The sequence below is a fragment of the Sinohyriopsis cumingii genome, chromosome 10, assembly GCF_028554795.1.
Source record: "Sinohyriopsis cumingii isolate HCF-2022 chromosome 10, ASM2855479v2, whole genome shotgun sequence".
Lineage (NCBI taxonomy): Eukaryota > Metazoa > Mollusca > Bivalvia > Unionida > Unionidae > Sinohyriopsis > Sinohyriopsis cumingii.
In genome coordinates, this window is record NC_142970.1 from 118593297 (window position 1) to 118614760 (window position 21464).

Here is a 21464-nt window from a genome sequence, read left to right on the forward strand (position 1 = left end):
ATGTGTGTTTGGGTGTGGTGCATGTATGCATGTGAACTGTGTGGTCCTGCCTATCTATGCATATGTCAAGGGACAGTGTGATCCAGCCTATCTATGCATATGTGTGATCATGTGTGATGCATGTGAACTGTGTGATCCTGGTTGTCTATGCATATGTGTTTGTGTGTGGTGCATGTAAGCATGTGAACTGTGTGATCCTACCTATCTAGTATGCATATGTGTTTATGTGTGGTGGATGTAAGCCAGTGAACTGTGTGATCGTGCCTATCTATGCATATGTGTTTGTGTGTGGTGGATGTAAGCCAGTGAACTGTGTGATCGTGCCTATCTATGCATATGTGTTTGTGTGTGGTGGATGTAAGCCTGTGAACTGTGTGATCGTGCCTATCTATGCATATGTGTTTGTGTGTGGTGGATGTAAGCCTGTGAACTGTGTGATGATGCCTATCTATGCATATGTGTTTGTGTGTGATGCATATAATCTAAGGGGACTGTGTGATCCTGCCTATCTATGCCTCTGGTAGTGCATGTAAGCATGTGAACAGTGTGATCCTGTGAATCCATGCATATGTGTATATGTGTGTACAGTGCATGTAGCATGATAACTGTGAGATCCTGCCAATCTATGTATATTTGTGTGGGGTGTGCAAGGATGAGGACTATACAACTGTGCTAATGTATTCATTTGTGCCTTTGTGTGTGTGATGCATGTAAGAATTAGAACTGTATGATCCTGCCAATCAATAACTATGCATTTTTGTGTGGTGCATGTTGTTGTTGCTGTTGTTATCGGGTTTAAACCATTTTTCAGCACAAGATAGGCTATACATGGCAGCCAGTATTAATGGTGGAGGAAGAACCCAGGAAAACCCCCAGAAAGAACCACCAACCCACGAGAAGCTACCAGCAAGCTTTCTCACATATCCACACTGGCTGAGCCTAAGACTCGAACCCATGCAGACATGTGAGATGGCAGTGATCCGTGACAGAGAGTGTTTTAGACCACTCAGCCACTCGGGGCCCCTGTGGTGCATGTAAGCAAGAGGACTGAGATAATGCCAATCTATGCATATGTGTTTGTGTATCTATGCATATGTGTTTGTGTATCTATGCATATGTGTTTGTGTGCTTGGTGCATGTAAGCCTGAGGAATATTTGATTCAGACAATCTATGCATACGTGTTTGTGTGTGGTACATTAAGAATGAGGTGTTTGTGATCCCATCATTATATGCATATGTGTTTGGTGCACGAAAGCATGGAGACTGTGATCCCATCTATCTATGCATAAGTGTTTGTGTGTGATACATTAAGAATGAGGTGCGTGTGATCCCATCATTATATGCATATGTGTTTGGTGCACGTAAGCATGGAGACTGTGATCCCATCTATCTATGCATAAGTGTTTGTGTGTGGTACATTAAGAATGAGGTGTTTGTGATCACATCATTATATGCATATGCATTTGGTGCACGTAAGCATGGAGACTGTGATCCCATCTATCTATGCATAAGTGTTTGTGTGTGATGCATGTAAGCAAGACAGCTATGATGCCAATCTATGCATATGTGTTTGTGTGTGATGCATGAAAGCGAGAGGACAGTGATGATGCCAATCTAAGCATATGTGTTTGTGTATGATGCATGTAAGCAAGAGGACTGTGATAGTGTCAGTCTATCCATATGTGTTATGTTACATGTAAGCAAAAGGACTGTGATGATGCCAATCTATGCATATGTGTTTGTGTGTGATGCATGTAAGCAAGAGGACTGTGATAGTGTCAGTCTATCCATATGTGTTATGTTGCATGAATGCATATGTGTTTGTGTGTGATGCATGTAAGCAAGAGGACTGTGATAGTGTCAGTCTATCCATATGTGTTGATGCTGCATGTAAGCGAAAGGACTGTGATGATGCCAATCTATGCATATGTGTTTGTGTGTGATGCATGTAAGCAAGAGGACTGTGATAGTGTCAATCTATCCATATGTGTTGATGCTGCATGTAAGCGAAAGGACTGTGATGATGCCAATCTATGCATATGTGTTTGTGTGTGATGCATGTAAGCTCCTTCCATACTTACAGCTATTCTTTTATATATAAATTATGAACCTGCACAAATCTTGGAATGACCACATATTATTTCTGCAATCTCTTATCCCTATTTCTCAGTAAATATTTTAAATGAACCATGATTTCCTGCCACCCATGACCATAAAACATTATAAACAAAGTATTACTTTCTGCTAATTCCTACTGGTATTAAAAAGAACAAAACAATGGAAGAGCACTGTACTCTGAAAGAGACAAACTGACGAACCTGCCATTCTTCCCACAGAATTCAAAGCCCCCTGTGGCTAGCATATCACTAAAGGCTGTGGAGTATTTTTTGAAAGAATCAATGAGGACTTCAAACTTTGTAAAAACTGAAGCTCCAAAGATGTTTTTACTTTCTCTGATGCATTCTGTTAACTGACTGCTGGCTTGTCCAACCTGTATGTAAATAGAAATATTATGTGATATGAGCAGTGGACTGGCATTGAATCAACATATGTTCCCAAAACACTACACAACAGAAGTCCATACATAAAATAGTTGGCATTTCATTTTGGTCTAAAGTGCTTGCCTTTAGGCATTCCAGAATGTGATTCTCATTGATTAAATGAATGTATACTTAAGAGTCAACAGTCTTGACACATTTTAAGATCTATTCATCATGATGGGGAAGGAGGGAGAAAGAGAGGGAGAGAAAGAAGGTAAAGAACAAAAACATGAAATAGGTCTAAATATGGATGTACAGGTCTGAATATCACACGTAAAGGCAGATATACTTTTGAAATGGAAAAAAAAGAGGTTCAAAAAGTGAAGGTACCACTGTGGTGGTAAAAGTGCTCTTTCCAAAGTGGCAATATTATTTTTCGCCCACTGATATATTTCAATATCTCAATATGAAATATATAATAAATAAGATAAAACATAATGCATATAGATGTTATTAATAAAATAAAAATCATAACAATGAACATAACATATTAATAAGAGGCCCACGTTGGTCAGAGATTGCTCACCTGATTGACCTCTGACAAACAGCCTAATGCAAGAGCTGTTGACCAAGACATCAGCAGGATGTTTATTGCAGAAATTCCATACAATGCTTTTAATTGCATATGAACTGAAAACACCCATTTCTCTACTTTATGTATCTTCATCTATGTCAGATGTCATATCAGCATTATTTTGTTTCAATACAAAAAGGCCACCATGCCATGATGCTATGAGTCAAAGATTAAGATGGTCAAGTTCTGTTCAACAGTATTAAATTGTGTTACATAAAGTTGTGTAAAATATTGTTCTATTTTAAGTACTCCTGGTCGTATTTGATGATGGAACAACATCATATGTATATATGCAAATCTTGGAGGCATTCAAGTCAGGACACTTTCTGTCCAAATTGGTCAAATTTTGGCAAGAGGTATTTTGAAAGAACTTATTAATGCTTTTTTATATTTTTGAGTAACAGCTAATATATCTGATGTGTTTATGCCAAAATGCTATCAAATGCTGTTTAGTGATTTTTGTCATACAAGGAATTTTCCACATTCAGTAATGGGTTGAAATTTTCTTGATTAAAACAACTGATCAACTAATGCACATAAAGCCCGCTGGCATAATATGGATATATAGGTAACTATAGGGCCCTGCCAACTATATTGTTTTGATAGAGAAGGTTCAAATAGTAATACATAGTAAAGTGAAGCTAATGAGAAGTTACTCATATGGTAATTACATATTAACCTAATGTGTGTTGTTGTAGGTTTTAACGCCATTTTTCAGCACACAATAGGCTATACATGGCGGCCAGTGTTAATGGTGGAGGAAGAACCTGGGAAAACCACCTAATGTGTGTGTGTGTGAGAGAGAGAGAGAAAGAGAGAGACAGACCTTCTGACACAGCATCTTGAACACAGATATGATGTCTTCCAACATGGTCTTCTGAGGACAGTTGCCTAAATCTGTGTAGAACTCTGAAATATGAAATGATTTTGCTGATGCAAACAAAAGCTTCAAAAATCTCTACTGTCACAATATCAGTTAGAAAGCAAGAAAAGTCTTGAAGACATCTGCAATGAAACAAGGATGACTGCTTTTGAAATGTCAGAATATTTTACTTTGTTATAAATTATATTTTTAAATATCCAAAGATGATGGCTATCAAAATCATTATACAAAAATATGTACTATTCTAAGCTGAAGATATACCTTGCAACACAAAGTCATTACATATAAATGTATGGGAATACTCTAAACTGAAGATAAACCTTGCAACACAAAGTCATTACATATAATGTATGGGAATACTCTAAGCTGAAGATAAACCTTGCAACACAAAGTCATTACATATAAATGTATGGGAATACTCTAAGCTGAAGATAAACCTTGCAACACAAAGTCATTACATATAAATGTATGGGAATACTCTAAGCTGAAGATATACCTTGCAACACAAAGTCATTACATATAAATGTATGGGAATACTCTAAGCTGAAGATATACCTTGCAGCACAAAGTCATTACATATAAATGTATGGGAATACTCTAAGCTGAAGATAAACCTTGCAACACAAAGTCATTACATATAATGTATGGGAATACTCTAAGCTGAAGATATACCTTGCAACACAAAGTCATTACATATAATGTATGGGAATACTCTAAGCTGAAGATATACCTTGCAACACAAAGTCATTACATATAAATGTATGGGAATACTCTAAGCTGAAGATATACCTTGCAACACAAAGTCATTACATATAATGTATGGGAATACTCTAAGCTGAAGATATACCTTGCAACACAAAGTACATTACATATAATGTATGGGAATACTCTAAGCTGAAGATATACCTTGCAACACAAAGCACATTACATATAAATGTATGGGAATACTCTAAGATGAATATCTACCCTAATTAATAAAGTCATTACAAATAAATTTATATGGAAATAATCAAAACTGAATATCTACCCCCCCACCAAAAAAATAAAGTCATTACATATAAATACATGGGATACTATAAGATGAATATCTACACACACACCCACACACACAAAAATAAAGTCATGACATAAAAATGTTTGGGAATACTCTAAGCTGAATATATACCCCTCCCCAAAAAATAAAGTAATTACATATCTTTGGGAACACTCTAAACTGAATATCTACCCCCCCCCACACACAAAAAAAATTAAAGTAATTACATATAAATGTTTGGGAATACGATAAACTGAATATCTACCCCCCAAATAAAAGTAATTACATATAAATGTTTGGAATACGATAAGCTGAATATCTACCCCCCCAAAAAAAATAAAGTAATTACAAATAAATATTTGGGGATGCTCTAAGATGAATATATACTACCCAAAATAAAGTAATTACATATAAATGTTTGGGAATACTCTAAGCTGACTATCTAGTACCCAAAATAAAGTAATTACATATAAATATCTGGGAATACGAGTGCCATGAATTGTACATTATATGCTTGCAATTTGTTTAATGGTCATCTATGGAAGGAATAGTAGGACATGATTGACAGTCTTAAAAACCTGACATATAGTCAAGGTATTTGGTCTTGAACAAAAGTTACTATGCAGAAATACTTTTTATTGGACTTGGTATGACCATCACCCCATACCTGTTCATCCCAAAATTTATGATTTCTTTATTAGTTTTAGTGCAAGCCATTCACAAAGTTTGGTCAAGACACTTACTCAGGAACAAAAATCCTTCTGCAAAATCCATTTTTTTGTATATCTACAATGACCTTGGCCTTTGACCTTTTTACCTAGTAATTATTAGGTATCTTCCACACTTTAAGTGCAAACCCTCCATAAACTTTGGTTGAGGTATACTTCTTTATGTCATAGTGACTTTGACCTTGGACCTTTTAACCCCCAAATAAAACAAGTCTGGTGAAGGGAAACATTTTTAACATATGAATAGACTTGAGAGGAAAGACCTGTAATTCAAATCACCTTATAATGTCTAATAATATCACTGAGACAATACATAAATATAAATCAAAATCAACTTATTGTGGCATTTGTGAATAAGTACAAGTTCTATCTGTATTTCATTTTACTTGTAAGATAATATAATTATGTGAAATTATAATCTGATGTATATATTTAAGCACATGTTCCGTTGTACTTGTAAGATAATTATGTGAAATCATACGATGACCTATATATTTAAGCACATGTTCCAATGTACATGTAAGATAATTATGTGAAAACATATGATGACCTGTACATGTAAGCATGTGTTCCATTGTATTTGTAAGATAATTATGTGAAATCATATTTTGACCTATATATTTAAGCAAGTGTTCCATTGTACTTGTAAGATAAATGCATGAAATCATATTATGACCTATATTTTCAAGCACATGTTCCACTGAACTTAAATTAATAAAATTATGTGAAATTATACTCTGACCTATACATTTAGGCTCTCTCAAACATGTTCAAGTATGGGATATTACAAATTTAATTAATTGCTTAATTTTAAAAAAAATTCATAATAATTTTTTCATCACTATCTGCATATTGTTTGTTGTAAAGTCACCAGTGTTGCACACAGGACCACAAGTACAGGGTACACTGTATCCGACACCCTCCAACATTTGGGGGGGGTCACATTCTCGAAAGGACAAAGGAAAATAATACAATATTACACAATGCACTGATAGAGCTATAAAAATGAGATATCTTACTTGTTTTGATAATTCTGCCACCTTAACTTTGCTGTATCATCTTTAAATTTAATTTTCTTAGAAACGGACATTATTGCACTAAAAGTTTTATCAGTGTTCAACTCAGCCATGAAAACATGAAAATGTTTCAAATTTTGGTCAGCCTGAAACAAGCGGTACCATGGAATTTTCTGTTCTGGCTCATCATGGCCTCATTTAATGTCAGTCTACACTCTTTATCTACTAGTGACTATTATAATAAATTCCTATGTTGTCTGAATTATCTTTCCTTCCAAACAAAAAACATAATTAATTAAATTACAAACAGTTTATTTACTTAAATGTCTCTTACATCATTATTTCAACCTCAAGTCAAACAACCAACTATCATAAACCTTTAATGTTTTCATTGCCAGATAACTTTTTGGTTAAATAGGTATTCATTGCCATCTCAGTTTTTATCACCTTTTGCAAGTATGGCCATCAAGATCCACTACCAAAAGATATATGTGTATTTTTCTATCTTTTATCTTCTGATGGAAAAGTGCACCCAGTGGGTCAAGAGTTGGGGGACATGGGACAAAACAATATTGGGAAACCTGTGAGCCTTTGCTCAATGTGCATCACTGATTCTCTAGTGTACAACTTTAAACGGCCCCATTTCCTGTGTTGTGATATTAATAAATAAAAGATACTGTGATGAAAATAAAACAGCTCCACAACTATATTTTCATTTTCTTTGCCTTTTTATGATCTTCAGTTCTGGTTTTGATGGTACCAGTACATAAATGGCAGACAAAATTTGAGTTCAGTAGATGACTGACTTAACTGATTAAAATGGAATCAATACATACAGGGTAGATAAAACCTGATTATAATTGAATCAATACATACAGGGTAGATAAAACCTAACTGATTATAATGGAATCAATACATACAGAGTAGATGAAACCTAATTAATTATAATGGAATCAATACATACAGGGTAGATAAAACCCAACTGATTATAATGGAATCAATACATACAGGGTAGATGAAACCTAATTGATTATAATGGAATTAATATATAGAGGGTAGACACAACCTAATTGATTAGAATGGAATCAATACATACAGGGTAGATGAAACCTAATAGATTATAATGGAATCAATACATACAGAGTAGATGAAACCTAATTAATTATAATGGAATCAATACATACAGGGTAGATGAAACCTAATAGATTATAATGGAATCAATACATACAGGGTAGATGAAACCTAACTGATTAAAATGGAATCAATACATACAGGGTAGATGAAACCTAACTGACTATAATGGAATCAATACATACAGAGTAGATGAAACCTAATTAATTATAATGGAATCAATACATACATGGTAGATGAAACCTAATAGATTATAATGGAATCAATACATACAGGGTAGATGAAACCTAACTGATTATAATGGAATCAATACATACAAGGTAGATGAAACCTAATTAATTATAATGGAATCAATAAATACAAGGTAGATGAAACCTAATTAATTATAATGGAATCAATACATACAGGGTAGATGAAACCTAATTAATTATAATGGAATCAATCCATACAGGGTAGATGAAACCTAACCGATTATAATGGAATCAATACATACAGGGTAGATGAAACCTAATTGATTATAATGGAATTAATATATACAGGGTAGATGAAACCTAATTGATTATAATGGAATCAATACATACAGGGTAGATGAAACCTAATTAATTATAATGGAATCAATACATACAGGTAGATGAAACCTAATTGATTATAATGGAATCAATACATACAGGGTAGATGAAACCTAATTGATTATAATGGAATTAATACATACAGTGCAGAAGAAACCTAACTGATTAGAATGGAATCAATACATACAGGGTAGATGACTGTAATGGAATCAATAAATACAGGGTAGATGAAACCTGTTTTGATTGACATAACATTAGAACTAACATTTGTCCAAGCCTTAATTTGGTTTCAAACAATGGTAAACAATATACTACTCAAACTATAGGAAAGAAATATATGACTCACTTGAACTCTGTAATGGTTTCAGTAACAACCTCTCAATCATGTCAAGGTGTAAATAAAACTGTCTGTGCCATCTAGCAAAGTCAAACATGACCTGTGACCTTTTTGATCCTCCAAAGGCAATACAAGCACAGTTATCTCCCCCTGACTCTAGGGAACTGATCCAGCCAGCCTAAAAGAGAAGTTATATTGAAAAAAGTAATTTAGTATTAAAGGAATTGCTGTAGCTGTTAGGCATCTACAAAACATGAATTAAAGCAACATCAAAGAAATAGGAGGTATATATATTTTTAAGACACCAAATAATGAGTAAAAAGATATATGCATTGTTGAAAAGAAGAAAACAACAAAGGTTACAACACTGACACAAAATGAGGTTAAAACAATGGAAAGAAAAATCTCCCAGCAAGGGCAGTTTTATCTTATTGCATTTTGTTGTATCTAGGTATGACAACAATTACGTAAAACAAAAAATACACATTCAATTTGATGCTCTCTCAGTGCCGACTTCACAAGTGTGGTCACAATGCCTTTTAAGACTCAAATCTAAGTTTGATGAAATATGATAAAATCGACTCTATTCTGAAATGACACTAAATGTCATATAGGCTCAGTGGCTGAAAATTATACAGAATTATTTTTATTTCAATACTATAAATCCTTATTTTTAAATCTAACAGTCTTTACAGTTTGAGCACCAAGTTTTTATTTATTTTTAAAACATTTTCCATGGGTTTTGGATGGGGTGGGGTGGGGTGGGGTGGGGTGGGGTGGGGTGTTAAAGCATAAGTGATTTTGTCAGGGATGTTATCATATCATTCATCTGTGCATCTATATACATGCAAAATTCATATAACTTTGTAGTTACTGACAGTTGATCTGATTATTCAAAGCTACAGTATGTCATAAATTGTCAAGAAAATTCATGAATGATTTAGTGTGTTTACAATGTGGCAAGAAATGGGCTAACCCTACTAGTGTTTTCAACAACCAGAAGCCAGAATTAACTTTGTTTTATTTACAACAAACCCTACAATGCAGTCATGTTTACAAACGATTGAAAAATGGGTCTGTGTTTATTGTCATTGTTGCAATGTGGTCATTCATAGCAGTGTGTGTTTAGAACAATCTGTTCATTGCCTCCAGACAGTCCTAAGTGATTGTGGTAAAAAAGGATTAAACAGAGGCCAGTGGTGTTGTTGTTGTTGTTGTAGGGTTTAATGCCATATTTCAGCACACGATAGGCCATACATGGCGGCCAGTATTAATGGTGGAAGAAGAACCCGGAAAAACCCTGGAAAGAACCACCGACCCATGAGAAGCTACTGGCAAGCTTTCTCACAAACCCACATTGGCTGAATCCGAGAATCGAACTCATGCAGACAGAGGTGAGATGGCAGTGATCCGTAACGGAGAGTGCCTTAGACCACTCGGTCACTGGGGGACCCAGTCACTGGTGTATATGTTTTTCTGATGTGATGTGAAAATTCATAGCAGAATTAACCTATCCAGAAACGTAATAAATTTATTGAGAGATGAAAGTCACAGGCTCAATTCATCAATGACAATGGAGATTATTAATTTGACAAATAGTGTTGGATTGGTTCAAGCTGGTACCAATGAATATCCCACTCCCAAGGGTTAGTATGTTCCATGCCACATTGTAAACACACTAGCTTAGAACTCATATGCAACAGTCAGTAAGGCAGTGTTTTGCCTAACAAGATATCAAAACAAAACTCAGAGCACTATTTTGTATCTTTAATATCCGCAAGCAATATTGTTATGGTAACCCTACCATTGATAATAGGGGTGGAATATCCACTGATACCAACATGATATAATTCCAACATTCATTTAATTACCAATCTAAACTTTGGCCTTCTGACTAGAAAAACATTATACATTGCAATAGGAACATCATTCATAATGTTTATAATAGGAAAATCCTTGTTGAATACTTAACTACCCCCACTCTCTGTTAGGTGTACTCTTCCTGGCAGGCGAACACTGTTCCAGGACCTGTATTTTACTTGTGAACCTTAAGGCATATAATTTTTGTTTGTCATCATGTCACACTGTTAGACAACTTCAGAAAGGTGGTATCACTGACATGTGTAATAAAGTGCATACCTTGATATATAAAGTTCTGCATCTAAATATCTTTTGCTCCTCGAGTCATGTCAATAAACAAATCTGTAAGCAGGCATGCGTTTGTCACTTTCTGCATGGGATATTTGTCAACATGTTTAAAATATGTCAAAAAATGATGAAAACCAAGACATGTAAACATTTTTCAACACTTTTAAAACATGTCAATAAAAGATGTTGTTGTTGTGGGGTTTAACGCCATTTTTCAGCACACAATAGGCTATGCATGGTGGCCAGTATTAATGGTGGAGGAAAAACCCAGGAAAACCCTGGGAAGAACCATTGACCCACGAGAAGCTACTGGCAAGCTTTCTCACATACCCACATTGACCGAATCCTAAACTCGAACCCACGCAGAAAGAGCTGAGATGGCAGTGATCCGTAATGGAGAGCGCTTTAGACCACTCGGCCACTCGGGGTCCCTCAAAAAAAGATGAAAACCAAGACATGTACACAATTGTCAACACTTTTAAAATACGACAAAAAATGCTGAAAACCAAGATATGTACACATTTGTCAACACTTTTAAAATATGTCCAAAAAATGATGAAAACCAAGACATGTACACAATACCTTTAAGGATTTTACCTTTACTGTTATCTTTTTTATTTCACTGACATTTAAAAAACATAAAGACCATTTCATGTCACTCTCCTCTAAGTATTTAATACTGGAGAGGTGGGTGGAGGATGAGATATATAACTATAGCTATATCCATCTGTTTGTCTGTCTGTCTATAACCCTTTTTTCCAGATTTTAACTCTCAAACTGTCCAATATATATCCATGAAAATTGGTACATGTACATATTCCTTTTCCTATGTGTCTTTTGACATAAAGCTGAAAATGGATATAGCACATTGTAGCCATTTACAGTGCTGATTACTCTGTATAACTGACATCCATGTCACAGCCAGCACTAGACCTGTCATTGCTGGCTTTCAAGAGTTGTCCATGTCATGATGCCGGAAATGGGTATAAATAAACTAATATCCATTTAAGTATAAATAGGGTCTAGTATCCCTCAAAGGGGAGATGACCCTTGCCTGACACACACCAAGTAATATATAGTACTTGGGATGGCTGGATTTGCAAAGCAGTGGTCATACCCATAATGTATTATGATAAGGTAAGGAATCTGTAGAAGAAAAGGATCCCTGGATTTCAATCTTAAAACAGTGAGCTCTAAATGTAATCAACTCTATTCATGTAAAATCTAACTATGAAACTGTACAAAGTCTCACCTTTCTTGCAAAGTTTAGCTGTAATGGCTTCTGCGTTTTGAATACAGGCACATACAAGTCTTTTCTGCAAAAAGAAAACATAAGGAAAATCCTTATAAAGGTTCTGCAGAAGAGCATATAGTTAGACATTAGATAGGAATTAGACAGAATTAGATAGGAATGGTTATTGATAATTTTTCACTGCTTATTCTTATATTCCTATAATCCTATATATTTTTATAATAATGCTACTACTCCTTGCCTTTATATTCCTGTAATCCTACACTACATATTGCCTTATAATAATGCTAAATTACCCAGTACTCCTTGCCATCATATTCCTATAGTCCTACACTACATATTGCCTTATAATAATGCTACTACTCCTTGCCTTTATATTCCTGTAATCCTACACTACATATTGCCTTATAATAATGCTAAATTACCCAGTACTCCTTGCCATTACATTCCTATAGTCCTACAATACATATTGCCTTATAATAATGCTAAATTACCCGATACTCGTTGCCATTATATTCCTATAGTCATACACTACATATTGCCTTATAATAATGCTAAATTACCCAATACTCCTTGCGAATATAATGGCAACGAGTATCGGGTAATTTAGCATTATTATAAGGCAATATGTAGTGTATGACTATAGGAATATAATGGCAAGGAGTATTGGGTAATTTAGCATTATTATAAGGCAATATGTAGTGTATGACTATAGGAATATAATGGCAAGGAGTACCGGGTAATTTAGCATTATTATAAGGCAATATGTAGTGTATGACTATAGGAATATAATGGCCCCCTATAGTCATATACTATATATTGCCTTATAATAATGATAAATTACCCCGTACTCCTTGCCGTTATATTCTGATAATCCTACACTACATATTGCCTTATAATAATGATAAATTACCCGGTACTCCTTGCCATTATATTCCTATAATCCTACACTACTCCTTGCCTTTATATTCCTATAATCCTATATTACATATTGCCTTTATATTCCTATAATCATACACTACTCCTTGCCTTTATATTCCTATAATCCTACACTACATATTGCTTTTATATTCCTATAATTCTACACTACTCCCTGCTTTTATATTCCTATAATCCATCACTACTCCTTGATTTATATTCCTATAATCCTACACTACATATTGTCTTTGTATTCCTATAATCCTGCACTACTCCCTGCCTTTGTATTCCTATAATCCTACACTACTCCCTGCCTTTGTATTCCTATAATCCTATACTACTCCCTGCCTTTATATTCCTATAATCCTGCACTACTCCTTGCCTTTATATTCCTATAATCCTGCACTACTCCTTGCCTTTATATTCCTATAATCCTGCACTACTCCTTGCCTTTATATTCCTATAATCCTGCACTACTCCTTGCCTTTATATTCCTATAATCCTTGCTGCATGTATGTTGGTTGACAGTGGATTGTACAGTATAGTGCCAAGGAAACACAAACATAAGTTGTCAACGTATGTGTTTTTCAAACTGGTTTTGTCTTTTGCCTTCAAATAATTAAATTTTTAATTGTTTATTTTCACAAAGTGTAGATCTTACATCCTGATGAAAAGTTATCCCTTACCGACTGAAGGTTAAAGATTTTTAAAAAATGGAATTTATACGCATTATATACCCACATTAGAGAAACTACTTGTTGTTGTTGTTGTGGGGTTTAACGCCATTTTTCAGCACACAATAGGCTATCCATGGCAGCCAGTATTAATGGTGGAGGAAGAACCCAGGAAAACCATGGAAAGAACCACCAACCCACGAGAAGCTAGTGACAAGCTTTCTCACATATCCACATTAGCCGAATCCGAGACTCGAACCCACGCAGACAGAAGTGAGATGGCAGTGATCCATAACGGAAAGCACTTAAGAACTCTGCCACTCGGGGCCCCAGAGAAACTAGTAGCAACCAGTCTACTGTGGACCAGAAATGTTATACCTTTTGAATGATGCGTGACTGAGTACTTGATTTAATAAGACTAACAAAGTCTACACAATAAGCTGTTAATTGATTACAATATTGTTGTAATCAGATGGGTTAAGGCCAAATGCGTAATAGTTTGAAGTTGTTAAAAGTAATAAAGGAATTCAAGTTGGCCCATGATTACTTTCAAGTCCCTGATTGAAAATCATGTGATAAAAATGAGAAACTGACCAGAGCTTGATTTTGGCATAACTCATGAGTTAGTATTTTTTTAGTATTATTATTTAATTGTTATTGCATTGTTCAAGATGTTCTTAGCTGGTGGGGATTTTAAGGTTTGGGAGAAACCATATTCTGGCATTTTGACAATATATTAAATGCCCTTAATTTGATGAGATAATGTGCATATTATAATATTTTAACAAATGTAAATTTGTTCAAAGGTTGTATTTTTGTCCATTTAATGCTACAAATTGGGAAGATTAAATCTTTCCTCTTTTGAGGCTGAAAACTCCTAATTTTTGGAAATCTCCTGATCTGTCCTGACCTATCTTTTCCGTTACATGTATTACCCAGGCATGAAGTGTTTTTAAATATGTGCCAGGCCAAGTAAGAATAATGTAACATCCAGACATAAAGTGCTTTTAGATATGTGCCAGGCAAAGTAAGCATAATGTAACATCCAGACATAAAGTGCTTTTAGATATGTGTCAGGCAAAGTAAGCATAATGTAACATCCAGACATAATGTGCTTTTAGACATGTGTCAGGCAAAGTTAGCATAATGTAACATCCAGACATAAAGTGCTTTTAGACATGTGTCAGGCAAAGTTAGCATAATGTAACATCCAGACATAAAGTGCTTTTAGATATGTGTCAGGCAAAGTAAGCATAATGTAACATCCAGACATAATGTGCTTTTAGACATGTGTTAGGCAAAGTTAGCATAATGTAACATCCAGACATAAAGTACTTTTAGATATGTGTCAGGCAAAGTAAGCATAATGTAACATCCAGACATAATGTGCTTTTAGACATGTGTCAGGCAAAGTTAGCATAATGTAACATCCAGACATAAAGTGCTTTTAGACATGTGTCAGGCAAAGTTAGCATAATGTAACATCCAGACATAAAGTGCTTTTAGATATGTGCCAGGCCATAAGACCATGTAAGCATATGTTAGCATCCAGACATGAAGTGTTTTTAGATATGTATCAGGCAAAGTAAGCATAACGTAGCATTCAGGTATTAAGGGCTTTGAGATATGTGCCAGAATATAAGATCAAGTAAGCATATGGTAGCATCCTGGCATGAAGTGCTTTTATATATGTGCCAGGCTGTAAGGCTACATAAGCATATGGTAGCATCCAGGCAGGAAGTGCTTTTATATGTGCCAGGCTGTAAGGCCACATAAGCATACGGTAACATCCAGGCATGAAGTGCTTTTAGACATGTGTCAGGCAAAGTTAGCATAATGTAGCATCCAGGCATCAAGGGCTTTTAGATATGTGCCAGGCCATAAGACCAAGTAAGCATATGGTAGCATCCAGGCATGAAGGGCTTTAAGATATGTGCCAGGTCATAAGACCAAGTAAGCATCTGGTTGTTGTTGTTGTTGTTGTTGTAGGGTTTAAAACCATTTTTCAGCACAAGATAGGCTATACATGGCAGCCAGTATAAATGGTGGAGGAAGAACCCGGGAAACCTCCGGAAAGAACCACCAAACCACAAGAAGCTACTGGCAAGCTTTCTCACATAACCACATTAGCCGAATCCGAGACTCGAACTCATGCAGACACAGGTGAGATGGCAGTAATCTGTAACGGTGAGCGCGCTAGACCACTCGGCCACTCAGGGCCCCTTAAGCATCTTGTAGCATCAGGCATGAAATTCTTTTAGCTATGCGCCAGGCTGTAAGGCCAAGTAAGCATATGGTAGCATCAGGGCAAGAAGTGCTTTTAAATATGCGCCAGGCTGTAAGGCCAAGTAAGCATACGGTAGCATCCAGGCATGAAGGGCTTTTAGATATGTGCCTGTGGTGCCTATTAACCATCAAATATGACCATTATCAATAGTAAAAAAAACCAGCAACATTTTATTCCCCAAAAACTACACTGCACATTTTAACAATCTAATGGACTTTAGTCCTGAAGGCAATTAAAAGTTATGCAAATAATGGTGATCTGCCACCATTCGTGAAATTAGAAACAAATGTGTGCAACCAATGTAGAAGAAAACCCCTTCAACAAAGTTTGATCAACCAAACAGAAAACTTTCTGGAATAAATTCTTTTTTATTATTATTGGACAAATGACACAGATGTGCCACATTTTTAAAAAAAGTACATCAGAAACCTTAAACAGTTGTTTCCATAACATGTACTAAGATGTGTTATCAACAGAAATGGAGACATTTCTAAAGAAAACATTACACCTTGCCTGCTGTATTGGCCAACTACACTTGCATTCTGCTTTGAGGCAGATATCACATAGGTAAGACATCCCATATATCAGACAGGTGAGACATTCCATATGTCAGATAGGTGAGACATTCCAGATGTCAGGTGAGGCATTCCAGATGTGGCATAGGTAAGACATCCCAGATGTCACATACCTGAGACATCCCATATGTCAGATAGATGAGACATCCTATATGTCAGATAGATGAGACATCCCATATGCCAGATAGGTGAGGCATCCCAGATGTAGCATAGGTAAGACATCCCAGATGTCACATACCTGAGACATCCCATATGTCAGATAGATGAGACATCCCAAAACCACTTGGGTCTCTTGTTTATAACTGTCCTCCTATTTAAAGTATCTGACTAATTATTTTGGAGATCAATTTCAGGAGCAAGACATTATCTTATCCGATAGCCCATTCAAGTTACTTTATAGTAGCAAAGCACCAGCAATCAGACAGACAGACAGATAATGTGAATATTTATTCTTGCTTTAGAAGTGCCTAAGCAGTGGGGGACACACAACAAGTTTGTTCCCCCCCACCAGATAGATTTATATGAAACTGCTTTATAATTTTATATAATTATAAAGGTCTTGAAGCAAAGAGGATTTTGCTCATATTTTGTTATGCAGATTTTACAAGTTTTTTTCATCAGTTGTTTTGAAGAAGTTAGTAGAGGTTTATCAGTTTTAGAGACAAAATCTGACTGTGGACTGGCATTTGTATAAAACTAGCTGCCTTCATACTAGGATGCATTTGTTTAATTTGGCTAAATCCTGTCAAGTCTTTTTTTTAGAAGCCATTAAAAGATCATCTAATTTTAGTAACAGTACTCATGTTTTATGGCATAACAGCCTCATTATAGGAAATTAGAAAGTACTCTTCATGTCAGGATGTTTCTGTAAAATTTGCTGTAATTCTGCAGAAAAGTTTCTGAGAAGAAATTTAAAGAACTTCATATGATTATTTTTGTCTAATAATAGTGGCTGTATTTCTTGGCTGGAGCAGCATGGTAGCTGTATTTACTGGGTGAAGTAACACATTAGCTGTATTTAATGGGTAGAGAAGCATGGTAGATGTATTTATTGAGAGAAGTAGCATGGTTGCTGTGAAGTGGCATTGTAGGTATATATTTATTGGGTGGATTAGCATGGTAGATGTATTTATTGGTGGATTAGCACAGTATATATATTGAGTGGATTAGCAAAGTAACTGCATTTATTGGGTGGAGTAGCATCATGAAAAAGACATGTGGCACCATGTCCTACCCAGTCACATTATCGTGAAACCAGGTGGACCAGCCCTAAACTAACCTCTCAATGCTGAGCGAAGAGCAAGGCAGATGTTAGTACCATTTTTGTAAGTCTTTGGTATGACTCAGCCAGGGTTTTCACCCACGACCTCCCGCATCCAAGGCAGATGCTCTAATCACTAGGTCACCAGAGTTGGATGAAGAAACTTGGTGGAGCAGCGTGGTAGCTGTATTTATTGGATGGAGTAGCAAGGCAGCTGTATTTATTGGGTGGAATAGCATGGTAGCTGTATTTATTGGGTGGAATAGCATGGTAGCTGTATTTACTGGGTGAAGTAGCACACTAGCTGTATTTATTGGGTGAAGTGGCATGCTAGCTGTATTTATTTACTGGGTGGAGTAGCACGGTACCTGTATTTATTGGGTGGAGTAGCATGGTAGCTGCATTTACTGGGTGGAGCAGCATGGTAACTGTATTTACTGGGTGGAGTAGCATGGAAGCTGTATTTATTGGGTGGAGTAGCATGGTAACTGTATTTACTGTGTGGAGTAGCACAGTAGCTGTATTTATTAGTTTAAGTGGCATGCTAGCTGTATTTACTGAGTGGAATAGCACGGTACCTGTATTGATTGCGTGGAGTAGCATGGTAGCTGTATTTATTGGGTGGAGTAGCATGGTAGCTGTATTTATTAGGTGGAGGGCATGGTAGCTGTATTTAATGGGTGTAGCAGCATGGTAGCTATATGGATTGGGTGAAGCAGCATGGTGGTTGTTGTTATTAGGTGGAGAAGCATGGTGGCTGTATTTACTGGATGAAGTGTGTGTGTCTGTATGTGTGATTTGGATTTTAATGTAGCTATAAAAAATTTCAGTCATATCGCTATGATGTCAGCAGTGCAGCAGTTTATACAAATGTCTAGCACTGGGTCATCATGAAAAAGATATGTGGCATCATGTCCTACCCAGTCACATTATCCTGAAACCAGGCGGACCAGTCCTAAAATAACCTCTCAATGCTGAGCGAAGAGCAAGGCAGATGTTAGTAGCATTTTTGTAAGTCTTTGATACGAGTTGGCCAGGGTTTTCACCCACAACCTCCCACATCAAAGGCAGATGCTCTAATCACCAGGTCACCAGAGCTGGATGAACACACTTGGTGACTATTTATTGGGTGGAGCAGTGTGGTAGATGTATTTATTGGGTGAAGTGGCATGCTAGCTGTATTTACTGGGTGGAGTAGGATGGTAGCTGTATTTACTGAATGGAGTAGCATGATAGATGTATTTACTGGGTGGAGTAGCATAATAGCTGTATTTATTGGGTGGAGTAGAATGATAGCTGTATTTATTGGGTGGAGTAGGATGGTAGTTTAATTTACTGGGTGGAGCAGCATGGAAGCTGTATTTACTGGGTGGAGTAGCACTGGAACAGTATTTATTGGGTGGAGTAGCATGGTAGCTGTATTTATTGGGTGGAGTAGGATGGTGGCTGTATTTACTGGGTGGAGAAGCGTGGTAGCTGTATTTACTGGGTGGAGTAGCATAATAGCTGTATTTACTGGGTGGAGTGGCTTGATTGCTGTATTTATTGGGTGGAGTAGAATGGTAGCTGTATTTACTGGGTGGAGTAGGATGGTAGCTGTATTTGCTGGGTGGAGAAGCATGGTAGCTGTATTTACTGAGTGGAGTAGCATGATAGCTGTATTTACAGGGTGGAGTAGCATGGTAGCTGTATTTACTGAGTGGAGTAGCATGATAGCTGTATTTACAGGGTGGAGTAGCATGGTAGCTGTATTTACTGAGTGGAGTAGCGGGGGAGCAGTATTTATTGGGTGGAGTAACATGGTAGCTGTATTTACTGGGTGGAGTAGCATGGTAGCTGTATTTATTGGGTGGAGTAGGATGGTAGCTGTATTTACTGGGTGGAGAAGCATGGTAGCTGTATTTACTGGGTGGAGTTGCATGATAGCTGTATTTACTGGGTGGAGTGGCATTATAGCTGTATTTATTGGGTGGAATAGAATGATAGCTGTATTTATTGGGTGGAGTAGGATGGTAGCTCTATTTACTGGGTGGAGTAGCATGGGAGCTGTATTTATTGGGTAGAGTAGCATGGTAGCTGTATTTACTGGGTGGAGTAGCATGGTAGCTGTATTTACTGAGTGTAGTAGCATGACAGCTGTATTTACAGGGTGGAGTAGCATGGTAGCTCTATTTACTGGGTGGAGTAGCATGTGAGCTGTATTTATTGGGTAGAGTAGCACGGTACCTGTATTTACTGGGTGGAGTAGCATGGTAGCTGTATTTACTGCGTGGAATAGCATGGGAGCTTTATTTTATGGGTGGAGCAGCATGGTAGCTGTATTTACTGGGTGGAGTAGGATGGTAGCTGTATTTACCGGGTGAAGTAGCATGGTAGCTGTATTTATTGGGTAGAGTAGCACAGTAGCTGTATTTACGGGGTGGAGTAGCATGGTAGCTGTATTTATTGGGTGGAGTAGGATGGTAGCTGTATTTACTGGGTGGAGAAGCATGGTAGCTGTATTTACTGGGTGGAGTTGCATGATAGCTGTATTTACTGGGTGGAGTGGCATTATAGCTGTATTTATTGGGTGGAATAGAATGATAGCTGTATTTATTGGGTGGAGTAGGATGGTAGCTCTATTTACTGGGTGGAGTAGCATGGGAGCTGTATTTATTGGGTAGAGTAGCACAGTAGCTTTATTTATTGGGTGGAGTAGCATGATAGCTGTATTTACAGGGTGAAGTAGCATGGTGGCTCTATCTACTGGGTGGAGTAGCATGGTGGCTGCATTTACTGCGTGGAATAGCATGGGAGCTTTATTTTATGGGTGGAGCAGTATGGTAGCTGTATTTACTGGGTGGAGTAGGATGGTAGCTGTATTTACTGGGTGAAGTAGCATGGTAGCTGTATTTATTGGGTAGAGTAGCACAGGAGCTGTATTTAATGGGTGGAGTAGCATGGGAGCTGTATTTATTGGGTAGAGTAGCACGGTAGCTGTATTTACTGGGTGGAGTAGCATGATAGCTGTATTTACTGGGTGGAGTAGCATGGTAGCTGTATTTACTGGGTGGAGCAGCATTTTCTGTAAATTCTTTAAAGACCTTTATTTCAGGATGCTTTTTTGGTAAACACTATAAAATTCTTTTGAGCACGTGTTTTTTTATCTTTAGTATCCATGGTGATACTAGACTGAAGATTTACCTCGTTCAAAGAAACAAGAAAGACCTCTTCCAGAATGCCTTTTGTCAAATTTGGCCAAATTCTATTAAGCATTTTTTAAGAGACTGCTTAAATGTTATTCTCTCTTTAGCAACTGTAGTTATAGCTGAGGGTATTTAATGTTGACTTGGCAACAAAGACCTTCAGGTCATGATGCTTTCTATGCAATCTAACCAAATAATGTCAAGCAGTTTAGGGCTTGTTCAAATATTTTTTAATTAAGTATCAGTAACAATAATGAATGACAGAGCATTATGCAATGAATGAATTCAAAAGTCCTTAAACGGTCTCTACCAAAATGTGTCGAAATTGGCTAAGTGCACTTTGAGGAGCATT

General features: G+C 36.6%; 1 protein-coding gene across 2 annotated transcripts in view; it reads right to left on the bottom strand.

Annotated features, from left to right (window-relative positions):
* LOC149791097 (alsin-like) overlaps nucleotides 1-21464 on the bottom strand; it is a 239562-nt gene that overhangs the window by 149364 nt on the left and 68734 nt on the right. For both annotated transcript variants that reach the window (XM_089973014.1, XM_089973013.1), the window contains exons 9-12: nucleotides 12213-12276; nucleotides 8822-8990; nucleotides 3942-4024; nucleotides 2320-2492 (exon numbers count right to left, since the gene is read on the bottom strand). In XM_089973014.1, coding sequence (XP_089829140.1) covers nucleotides 2320-2492; nucleotides 3942-4024; nucleotides 8822-8990; nucleotides 12213-12276 — 489 coding nt within the window. The remainder of the gene's footprint in view (nucleotides 1-2319; nucleotides 2493-3941; nucleotides 4025-8821; nucleotides 8991-12212; nucleotides 12277-21464) is intronic.